General features: G+C 40.8%; 1 protein-coding gene across 2 annotated transcripts in view; it reads left to right on the forward strand.

The window, feature by feature from the left end:
- olfm3a (olfactomedin 3a) overlaps positions 1 to 5,471 on the forward strand; it is a 30,459-nt gene extending 24,988 nt beyond the window's left edge. For both annotated transcript variants that reach the window (XM_082546564.1, XM_082546565.1), the window contains exons 5-6: positions 3,877 to 3,983; positions 4,248 to 5,471. In XM_082546564.1, coding sequence (XP_082402690.1) covers positions 3,877 to 3,983; positions 4,248 to 4,925 — 785 coding nt within the window. In that variant the 3' untranslated portion in view covers positions 4,926 to 5,471. The remainder of the gene's footprint in view (positions 1 to 3,876; positions 3,984 to 4,247) is intronic.
- The last annotated feature ends 7,154 nt before the right edge of the window (positions 5,472 to 12,625 follow it).

Raw genomic sequence — 12,625 nt, forward strand, 5'->3', positions numbered from 1 at the left:
GAACTGTCTTAGACAAGTTTTATTGTAACTTCTTTAAGTAGTCTTCTTGAACTAATACTGTTACTGTTTATGAGAAAGACCCGAGATGCAAGCACAGGCTGTGATGCGAGTGAACTTTATTCCAAAAGGTGAAAATGCAAGCAGAAGCAGAGAATGTCCAGGACAGAACTAAGAGCACAGCCCATTCTCACTCCTGACGCATAATATACCAACGATTTGTCACATTCCAAGGCGTTCCATGGAAATGCGAAAGGTGACCTTCTGTGTTCCTATGCTACGCGCTGGATTGTGGATGAAATCGAACAGAATGACACTCCCGCAGTAAAACACGTTCCAGCCGTGTAACCCTAACCATAACCTTATCCCTAATCTTAACCACCACATTAATCGTGTTAGATAGTGTTTTCCAAAGTGATTTAAGTAACAGAAACGTAAATGTGTAGATTCATTTCTCTCATGTTTCCTCATTTTTCCGAACTCGTAAAATAGGGACCTGTTGGGTGACCGTAAGCGCAATATACCGATGATTTGTCACCTAGCGTAAAATGTTACGCTTTGGGAGTGAGAACGTGTTGACAGACTGACAGAAATCAGAGACAAGATACTGACAGGGAACAGAGGGAACATACGGGCAGGGATGACTAGACTAGACTAAAGAGAAGAAGCTCAGAACCAAAACCGAAGAACTAGGAAAATTTTACCAGAATACATAACCAGAATAAACAAGAACATAAGATAATGTTAATTAATACAAAACACACAGTTACATTGTGTGTTTTCTTATGCAGACATGCTTTTACAGCAGTTTTAGAATCACTGTCATGTTGAAAAATGAAGCCTTTACCATTTAGATGTTTTCCAGATGGATCAAAATCCAGCATCACTTGCCTGCATCAATGATTGCATCAGTTCTGAAAAAATCCCCAAGACCACTGAAATGCAGCCCAAATGACAGAGCCCCCACGGTGTTTTACAGATAGCTGTACCTCTCTTCTGATCTCCTCCATATATATTGACAACATATTGAACCAAAAATGTGGATTCATCACTCCATCACCTGTTGCGTGAGATTTTCAGTCCAGTTTTTGTGTAACGTGGCATACTGCGTTTTCCTTCATTAAGAAAGGCAGCCACTCTTCCACTGAGACCATTGGTGATGAGGCTTCACCAAACAGTAGATGGATCAGCTGAACTGCCAGACGCAACTTGAGGGTTGTATCCTGAAACCCTAGAAAATCAGTGAGGTGCAGGAAATGGACTGAAAATGAGTGGGGGGGAAAACAGCCAATGTCCAAAGAAAACCTCCCGAAGGCTTTAAGAGAATCTGGATTAAATTGTTCAAGATCACTTAAAAATGACACAAACATCTGGCTCTTTGGAAGCAAAATATATAAAAAATGAGCAGTGGCTTTACACTTGCACACAGTTTCACAAAGTACTTTAATATAATATAATTAATATAACCAAAGCTTCAAAATCTTTGAATGTCCAACTTCAGATACTTTTACTATTCTTTGCTTATTTCTTGTTACATCTCAGAGTGACAAATGTTGCTCTGAGATATAACAACTGTGAGAAATAAAAAACCTTGTGAATGTCAGTGTGTTTCATCTAGAATTCATGCTGGTGAAAGACATTTTTTAAGGACTGCTGTAATGTTTGGCCTTTAACATTAAATGTTCTAAAATCTCTAACTGAGGGACGTGAGAGTAATGTGCCATGCCTAATTTCTTCCTAATGGGCCAAAAAGCAAGCACTTTGTGCCTTTAATATCTACAAGCACAGTTTCTCCCGGGAAGTTAAGCTGTTAATTAGTACAGTAGGCAACATTCAAATTACATGGTGACTTTCAGGGATCTGTTTTCTTATGCTTTGAGTGGGGGGCAAAGTGAACAAGCAGAAGATGGATTTCTTAATATGATGGCAATTTTAATGACACTTGTTCCGTACTTGAAGATCAACCTTCCATTACTAATTGTGCTTAAATCAAGCCTGTTATAACTTACCAAAATAACAGGTGGAGGAGGTCTGCATAGAGAAAGAGATGTGTACATTTTTAATCTTCAGATACTCTAAAGAACTGTGCACTAGACATAAGTTGAGTTTCCTTTAGCTACAAACCTCTTCAACCTGAGCCTGAGGTTGGGAAGAGTCCCACAGCTCTGGAAAACCTCCTGTGTTGTACCAGTGCCAAAGACTTCACGCCCCAAGGACCTCAACAGCTACAGGCCGGTGGCTCTGACATCCCACCTGATGAAGACCCTGGAGCGGTTGGTCCTGGCTCAGCTTCGGCGCCTAACAAGCTCATCACTGGACCCACTTCAGTTTGCCTACCAGCCTGGCATTGGAGCGGATGATGCCGTCATTCACCTCCTACATCGTTCCCTCGCTCACCTGGAGACCGCTGGAAGCACTGTGAGAATCATGTTCTTTGATTTCTCCAGTGCCTTCAACACTATTCTTCCCTCGGTTCTGAAGGACAAGCTGGAGAACTCTGGAGTGGACCATCACCTCACTACCTGGATTTTGGACTACCTCACCGACCGACCACAGTATGTGAGGACTCAGGGCTGTGTGTCGGACAGGGTCGTCTGCAGTACGGGGGCCCCACAGGGAACGGTTCTGGCTCCGTTCCTCTTCACCATCTACACTGCAGACTTCTCCCACAATTCCACCCAGTGCTTCCTGCAGAAGTTCTCTGATGACTCTGCAATAGTCGGCCTCATCACTGATGGGGACGACAAGGAGTACAGAGGACTGACTCAAGACTTTGTGGACTGGTGCCAGCTGAACTACCTCCAGATCAACGCCAGTAAAACCAAGGAGCTGGTGGTAGACTTCCGCAGGCACAAGCATTCTCCACTGCAACCACTGAACATCCAGGGTATGGACATTGAGGCTGTGGACAGCTACAGGTACCTTGGTGTTCATCTGAACAACAGACTGGACTGGACTCATAACTCAGACGCCCTCTACAGGAAAGGGCAGAGCAGGCTGTACCTGCTGCGGAGACTCAGGTCGTTTGGGGTGGAGGGCCCACTCCTGAAGACCTTCTATGACTCTGTGGTGGCTTCTGCTATCTTTTATGGTGTGGTCTGCTGGGGCGGCAGCATCTCTGCTGGGGACAGGAAGAGACTGAACAGGGTGATCCGAAGGGCCAGCTCTGTTCTAGGATGCCCTCTGGACCCAGTGGAGGTGGTGAGTGACAGGAGAACGGCGGCTAAGCTGTCATCCCTGTTGGACAACGTCTCCCACCCCATGCAGCAGACTGTGACAGCACTGAGCAGCTCCTTCAGTGGGAGACTGCGGCACCCACGGTGTGGGACGGAGAGATTTCGCAGGTCTTTCCTCCCCACTGCTGTCAGACTCCACAACAAAGACTTTAACTGAACAAACACACACATCCACACATGTGCAATAACACTAAGTGCAATAATCTTTTCTGGCATCGTTGTATTTTTACTCAGTTGTATATAGCATTCGTATTCTATTTTTATCTTATTGTATATTTTTATTCTATTTTATTCTACTGTATATAGTATATTATTTTATTCTATTCTGTACAGCTGTGTACTGTATTTATTCTTATTGTATTCTAATTTTTGCGTCATAACTTTTGCACTGTCCACTTCCTGCTGTGACAAAACAAATTTCCCACGTGTGGGACTAATAAAGGTTATCTTATCTTATCTTATCTTAAAACATCAGTTGTGTAATTCTGTTTTAAGTTAAATTAAGCATCTTGCTTCCACTGCTACCTTAGTATGCACGGAGGGCACACTCTGTGGTGGAACAGGCATGAAATTGGCTTCAGAAATCTAGTTAGAAACAAAAAGCACCACAGCACATCTTATCGCTGCATTTCTTTATTAACAGCGTGTGGGAAATTAATGAAAATCACTGGACCTGTTACAATAAAGACATCTGGAACCCGGTTTGGGGCATGGATGACTGATCCTCTCGCATCAACCAGAAACAACAGGGTGAGTTATGAGAGCATGAGGGTGCGATGCATTTAATATCAGCGATGTGCTCTGTTGTTAAAGTGGGCAGAATATCACAGCAATTTAAGAAGAGGCTTGCATTTATAGATGGGGTTTTGATTTATTTATTTATTTTTGGGAGGGGTGATTTTAAAAAGATGTACGATGTGGGGTTTTTTCATAATATCAAGAATGATTCAGATTTGATTTTGTATTGCTGATGGCTGATTCTAACCATCTGTCCTCTCCATCATCTCTTGTTAGGTTTGGTATATGGACAGCTACAGCAATAGCAAGATTGTACGTGAATACAAGACAATGGAAGACTTTGTAGCAGGGGTGGTTTCTCGAACCTACAGCCTCCCCTTTAAATGGGAGGGAACAAATCACATGGTCTACAATGGATCGCTTTATTACAACAAGTACCAGAGCAACATCATTGTCAAGTATAACTTCGAGACGGGCAGCGTGCTGGCCCAGCGAGCTTTGGAATTTGCCGGCTTCTACAACATGTACCCATATACGTGGGGGGGATACTCTGACATCGACGTCATGGCTGATGAACTGGGAATGTGGGTTGTGTACGCAACCAATCAAAATGCTGGAAATGTTGTCATCTCTCAGATCGACCCTGACACTCTGCAGGTCCTAAAGACTTGGACCACCGAATATTCCAAAAGGAACGCAGGTGAATCTTTCATGATCTGCGGGACACTTTATATTACTAATTCTCACCTGTCGGGAGCAAAGGTTTACTACGCTTACTCTACCAAGACTTCAACCTATGAATACATAGACATTCCTTTCCACAACCAGTACTTTCACATCTCCATGCTCGACTACAATGCCAGAGAGAGGGCGCTGTACGCTTGGAATAATGGGCATCAGGTAATATTTAATGTGACCCTTTTTCATGTCATAAAAACTGATGATGATTCTTAAGTGTGATACTTTTCAACTACAACTACAGCACCATCGTTTGTGATACAAGGACCTCCTTATTGACCATGTTTTCTTCTATTTGAAATGGACTGTGGTTTCTTTACTTCGCATTACTTGAACTTTTCTAATTTTTGCCTCTGGATTCTTGGCTGACTTGAGCATGGACTTTAATGCTTTACTGAAAAACATGCTATACAGTTTATACACATTTCCGTTGCTGCTGATCAGACTAGTATGCCTTATTTGCTAAGTGTCAGGTCTGCCAGCACAAGACGCTTTTGCATGAATGTTAACATTTTGTCCACAGTGATTTGCTATGACATGACTGTGTTTTGTTGCAAAATTGTTACTTGCTTTACATACAGTGTTTGCTTTCTTTGTCTTATTAAAATTCTATTTAAAAGTATTTAAACCTTGAAAGTAACGTATTAATGATTGTAAAATGTAGTTGCCATTCTTTTAAAGATGGCCCTGTAAGATATTATTGTTATGTATGTCTCTGTGGAAGAACATTTGTATTTTTTATAAAACCAAAACCATGAGACGATATCGGCGCATTTTCATTAAAACGAATTATTGTACATTTCATTCAAATTATTTTGTCTGCTAAAAATGAATATCGCCCCTGATCTGATGAAGAAGCAGTCAGCATCCTAGTCTAGTCATTCGGCTTATTCCAATCAGGAAACGATGCATCCCACAGTGGAAGCCATTTGCCTTGTTTGGTTTGTGTCCATCATAGGCATGCAGTATTCATATTAGCATATGAGCACTCATCTAAAAGAGTTTGAGGTATGCTGCAGATGACTCTCCCTTTTGAAACCCAACCTGTATCATCTTAAACAGGACAATTTGATCAAATGACTTCTCCTAAAAGGTGATGGAAAAATAGAAGTATAGTACTGCACACAAGTCTTAACCTTCCTGCCTTCTTGGGACCTTTTTGTGCCACTGCTATGTGTTAAATGGCTGCCATTTCCACTGTGTTCAGTGGAATATAACCAAACTTGCCACAGGATAGTTTTTACCTGTCAATGTTAATATTCCAGTGTGAATTCCTTAAATCAGCCTAAAATGGCTGAGCAGCAGAAATCCCCACACCCATCACCCTGGGGACCATTTTCTGCCCATTGACTTCCATTATAAACGCTATTTTTCAACCCCAAATTATCATCATATGATTTTATTTTTTCTTCTTTTCTTGGATGTCAATGAAGACTCAGGGCCTTGAAGTTTTAATTTTTAAATTGCAAAAAAAATGCAAAAAAAATAATGGCAGGTCAAAATGTATGTTGGTGCCAATCTTTGGTCCATCTAAAGGCCTACTTATAATGACAATCACATATTACTTCAACTGGTTTTTTGTGGAAATATTTAGTTTCGTTTTTTGGTTTTTGGGGCTTATAACACAGGGCGCTCATGTAATAACACTGGGATTTGAAGGGTTAAAATATAATTAAAACTTTACATGAATATTTCAGGGAGAAGTAGTTTTACAAGGTTGGCTAATTTAAAGTGGAATAAAATATGGATATATGGTCTTTTTATGGCGTGGCTGAGAATGGTCCCTAGGGTGATGGGTGTGAGTTTTTTAAAGGATGGCAGGAGGGTTAAGCCGTACCTCATTTCTTTATACTGTATTTTTTAAATATACATGGAAATACAGAGTACAGGGAAAAAACAGTTTGTACAATTCTTAAAACCTTGAAATTCAACGACCATCTTTATTCTTTATATTCTGAACTTTCTTAGTCTGCTTTCTTGTTATTTCTTTAAGTAGTCTTCAGAAACAGTTCTCCAAGCTTCTTGAAGGACATTCAAAGCTTTCCTTTGGATGTTGGTTCCCTTCTGTTCCTTTCTATGTCAAAATGATCCCACACTACTTCAATAAAGTTGAGATCCAGGCTATGGGGAGGCCAATCCATGACTCTATTGTGTGTTTTTCTAACCAGGTATGTTTTGTTATCAGCAGTGTGTTTGGGATCATTGTCATGACTAGAAGAGTAGAATTTTCAAGTATCTGCGCTTTATTTGAGTAGTTTTTCTCTGACAACTTTTTACTTTCACTCCCTAAATTTTTAAACAAATATCTGTACTTTCTACTCCTTATATTTTCAAAATGAGCTAGTTACTTTTGGTTTAACAAATTTGCAGGGAGTTATTGTTTCACATCACTGAGAGCCTTCAAACATGAAACCGATTTGAGCCTAAACAGAAACACATGAAAGGTAGTCCTGTTTGTATATTAATCACCAGGGTATGTCACATAAAGACAAATGACGTGTTGATAAACTGGAAATGTAAAGCTTACATGTAAGTCCTCATGGTTTTAACTCAGATATTGAGTCTGTAAATTTGAACCTAGTTTTTCATATTGTGAAACATGCTGCAAAGCAAACTGAGGTAGATCAACTGTGTGCAGGTTAGTGCAGGATAAACAGGGTAGTTTGCTGTACTGTGATGGATTTAAAGTAAAGAACAGTGTGTGACTGAACAGCTGCCTCTTCTTCTCTCATTCTCCCCCCTCCCTCTCCTGTTGCTACTTCAATCGTGAAACTGATCAATGATCAGCTGATCGGCTTTTCTCTCTTGTTTGTTTATCGCCTACTTTGCGCCAGAAAGAAGAAACCAGCGGATGTCGCGCTAAACAACAGCAGCATGTTTAAGCTTGATCAGCTGTTGTTAGAATTTATTTAATCTTACTTTCTAGTATCAGCTGATGTTTGTTGGAGCCACAGCTGTAAAAGCTGCTGGTCATGATGTCGGTTTGGTTATCTGGTGAGAGGGAAACATGAAGATGAAACCAGGAGATGTCCTTACTGAATCAGAGCTGTGATGGAGAAACAGGTTTACCTTTTGGGTGACATGAATGAGTTGAAGGGAAGTTATGAACTGTTTCTGAGAGACAAATAACACCAGGATCCTTTTTCTATGTAGCTGACAGCTTGTAACTGTGCAGGGGCGGGTCTAGCAAAGTGTTGCCAGGGGGGCAGGTAGGGCATTAACAGGGAGAGGGGGCACAAAGTACTTTTCTTTCTTATTCTCATTTAAAATGTCTCGCTTTTAAAAAATAATTGAATCTTACAACAAACGATTGATAGATTGATACATATATACCATCAAAACAGTGTACATCACTGTCACAACAGCGTTTGTTTTCATTCAAAGGCTTTATGATTTTTCCTATAATGGTGGGCCAGTCTCTAGTAAAAATGCCTGGGCCAACTTTTTGTCCCACTCCAGCCATGTAAGCAGCTCATCTGCAGTCTGGTGTTACCTACATCTTCCTATTCAGAAGGCAGAATTTTTGAGTTCCGAGTACAATCGAAAGCACCACGACTGCAGTTTTCGTGTTGGATGTAAAAAGCGCACATGACGCTATGACGTAGGCTAGAATCATGGCGGCGGTCAATGGCGGTCTAGGCGTGGGATTTCTCTTGTGGAAATATGCAGATTATTTTTTCCTTTCTATTGGTAGGTGGCACAGTGCACTTGTGGCAAGTAAGCAAGCTAGAAGACTGGCAATCTTGCTGGGTATCCAGTTAAAGAAGCAACACATTAACAAGAGAAGTCTGAGTAAAACCAAAGTTACTTTCCCTAGTAACTAGTTACTTTGAAAGTAACAAGTAACTTGAAGTAACTGAGTTACTTTTGATAGAACTAGTAATGTAACTAAGTTACTAATTTAAAAGTAACTTACCCAACACTAACTGTTTTACTTCTCTCCTAACCTCCCTCCATATATATTGAAGTCTAATAAGGGTTTGGCAAACACTAAATGGATCAGCTGACAGGCTGCATGCATCTCTTAGCTCCTGTATCAGGCCTTTGCTGGATTTCTTTTCAATTTCTTAAGGACTTGACTTTCAGATTGTCAGGGGGCCGAGTGGCCTGTACTGAACAGGACTCAGGTGCAGAAACCCAGAGCAGAGACAGCAGATGATGTAACAATTTATTAGGCTTAAGTGCAAAAAAAGAAAACGTAGCAAAGACAAAAAAAACAATAAGACGTGGAGTTTGACGAGGCGTGGCCTTGGGAACGTGGCTAGGGCGAGGGAATGAGGCCTGAGATGCAGAGTGGAGCTGAGCAGGGAACAGTCACGCTTAAGAGAGAAGATAGAGGAGTTAGGGAGGTAGTGGAGGCAGCTCTGAAGTGGCCAGTTGTAAGAGTAGCAATTCTTACTTGCAGTAGGGGACATGGAGTGTTGAGAGGGGGGTGATGAGAATCCAGGGGAAGCGGAGTGGCGTGGAAAGGCTGGCCTGAGATCCGGGGCTTCAGATGGAGTGTGATGGCAGGAGGGCAAGCAGGTGAGGCACAGAGAGATTTTCAAAATGATTGCTTGGTATCCTGAGTCCAGAGGTGGAGCATGAGCCAAGGTGAATACAGCAACTGCAGCACAAGAGAGTCTTGTTAACAAGATCGAGCACAGCAAGAACTTGAAGTATAAGGCCTGTTACCAACATGTGCTGATGACGACCTGGCAGTGAATGAACATAAATGTGTGGTTTAAATCCCTCTGGCTTGATTGCCTGCAATAGGCTCCAGGTGTGCAGGAGCTGGAGTTGGCCCTGCCCAGGGGCGGATCCCAGGTCAGTTCAGGAGCCTTATGGAAATTCCAGCCACCCACCGCAGACCATGACACAGATACTGTTCAGTTGCTGTAGATAGTTTTTTAAGCCTGCCACTTCTTCTTTTTTTTTTTTTTTGACCTTTTACAGTTTTTTATTGACAGATACTGTAAAGAAACAACAAGAAAGCAGAGGGAGAAAGAGAGAGGGGAAGATATGCGGCAAAGGGCCATGTGTTGGACTCAAACCCAGGTTGGCCACTCCCAGCCATATGGCATGTAGTTGAATTCAACCAGCGCCCCCTGCCACTTCTACTTTTGTCCTCGTTTCAGTTTCCTCAAATATTTTTAGAACACACTGTACACCATGTTGAGATACTATATGACAAGTTTTCAGCTAATAACTAACTACTACTTTATGCCTGTCAGACTTCATTATCTTTGCCATTTGTATTACTTAACTATAGAAATAGGAATAAATTAAGTAATTTTGCAACAGAACACCAGCAACAACCTGCCTGAAGAGGCAATTTAAAATTTGCTCTTTGCTAAGTTGTCTGTTACATGTGGAAACAAGACTGGTTTATTGCTTGTGTTTGTTGCCTTTTTGTGCGATTCATAAGTCAGTATTAAATGGCTTAACAAGCAAAAATAACTAAATAAAACAAACATTCCTCTGAAAATGGTCCGGTACAAGAGCTGGACTGACAATGAGTGACAAGCAGCCAAACCTACAAAAGACCTTCAGAATGCCTGGAGAAGTATTGCTGAATACTTCTCCAACAAATGAAAAGAAAATCTGGCTCCTTGGAAGCAAAATATGAAGAAATGAGGAGTGGGTCGAGACTTTAGCACAATACTTTGGATTTTAGTAGCGAGGGAAGGAATTGTTTGCACTTGAAGATAACCTAAACTAGAGTATTTCAGATTGTGTTATAGCTTAAGTGCTTCTAATAGAATATATAAAGTAGCTAAATATGCTTAGCTATTTTACAGAGACACTTGCAGCATACCATTAACTCGTGTGGATCCCACTTCAGGAAAGGAATTGATGGAAGCTGCAAGGTATTGTGGGGCTTAACGTAACATAAAAAGACTCCTTCTTTTCATTCATTATAATGAGGGGTAAAGATGAATAGATATGATGATGCTGGTAATGACAGCATCTCTCAGTAAGAGGGAAGAGGATATTCATGCACTCAACATTAGACTTTCTAATGGCTTAAGAGTTATCCTTTGGCATTTCAAGCAGCATAAAAAGGCAATGAGCTGCTGGGATGTTCACTATCATTTCCTTCTCCTTACCACTGTGTCTCTATCTTCAGTAACAAAGAATATGTTTACTTTACAGTCCCCAATGGTGAGTTTTGAATATGTCACAGTGTGGTCTATCTCTTTTTAATGGGTAAACAAACAGTCATGTTTTCATGCACACATAATGAAACAAGCCTGAGGCAAAATACATTTGCACTGGCACACATAAACAAACACAGACACATGCTTGGGGGTGGACTGCAATCAGTTAATTTCATCAGCAGCCATCAGAAATCACAGGCATCACTGTCATCTGCCTGACACGACCTACAAGAGCCACTGTGTAAGCAGTATGTTTGGACACTACAGGTAATCCATTGTCGCTGTATTGTACAGCTCTGCAATTCACTTCTTGGGTTTTAAAGTGCTGCAATTTAGCTCGAACGTGAGACACAAGAGTCACTCTATATATTACAGCTGGGTCATTAAGGTCTTGAACAATGAAACATGTTTTGTAATTTCACCCCTGTACACCACCAGAGTTAAATCAAACATCAAGATCTGCTTCAAGTGCAGACTTTCACATTTAATTCAAGTGATTTAACACTTTCCCACACCAGAGTAATATTTTGAGCTTATCAGTGACTCATAAATCATCATTGATGGTATATATTCAAAGAGCAGAAAGTTAGATTTCTAACACTACATCACCACCTGAAAACACTGATTGCTGGACTATTTCATCATTACCCAGGATAGTGTTAAAAAAGCATTGCTTGAAGTCTTTTAGAATTACATTACACATTGTTATCAATGGTCTCCCATATTCAAAGCCTCACAATGAACTGAAAAAATGAACATTGTTATAAGTAAGAAGATTGATTTCAATATTTGGATGAAAATCTGTTGCTCTCTATAACTGTCTAAAGTCTAGAATTCATGGACATCACTGAATGCTATGTTTCTCTCCCAGAGATGCTCTGCTATCCCTTCACTTGAGCCACTTTCGGTTGTTGCTGTTTGAGGTGCTCACTGCATTCAGTTTTATCTCTAGTAACTAGAAACTCTGCTCTGTTAGGCTGAGATCAAGTGACTGAGTTGGCCATTGAAGAATATCCCATTTCTTTCCCTTGAGAAATTGGATATTCAAAAGCAACCCATGGCTAGTATATTGGGTTGCTTTTGCAGTGCATTATCCCTTTTCACAGTGAAGCAGCATCTAATCATTTTTGCAGGATTAGTCTGAATCCAAGCAGGGAGGATAGACCTATACACTTCAGATTTCATTCTGCTACTTGAATCAGCAGTGAACTGAATCAGTTGGCAGGAATACACACCCATGCCATTACACACTCAGCACTGCGCTGTTTGGCTGATGATGTGATGCGCTTTGGATTATGAGCATTTCTTTTCCTTCCTCAAACTTTCTTCTTCATTTTGGTTTCATCTCTCCAAAGAAAAGGTTGGTTTTTTTGCTGGAGGCAGTGGGGGGGCTGACTCTTTAGGAATTTGACTGTTTGTAGAAAAACATTAGCAGTGTGGTTGATTAATCGTTTCATGCTTTCATGTTCGGAAACATTAATCATCAATAATCACATACAGAGCAAGCACTAGTTTCTGCCTTCTATCTTGCCTGTTCTGTGTGCACAACCTCTAGTTGCTGCATGTAAATATCCATATAAGTATTTTGCAGAAAGCTTTATGATTCTGCGATAATTGTAGAAACCCTGAGCAAATTTAAAAAGCATGAATATTCAGTTTAACAATCATTAAATGAAGCTTTCTTTGTCACTACTCCTTCTGGTGCATACACAAGGCATTACCACCAGTTTTCCTAAATGCTGTTTGGGGTGTTGCTATTCGAGGTGATAATGACCA

Source organism: Aulonocara stuartgranti, assembly GCF_965226115.1.
Source record: "Aulonocara stuartgranti genome assembly, chromosome: 9".
NCBI lineage: Eukaryota > Metazoa > Chordata > Actinopteri > Cichliformes > Cichlidae > Aulonocara > Aulonocara stuartgranti.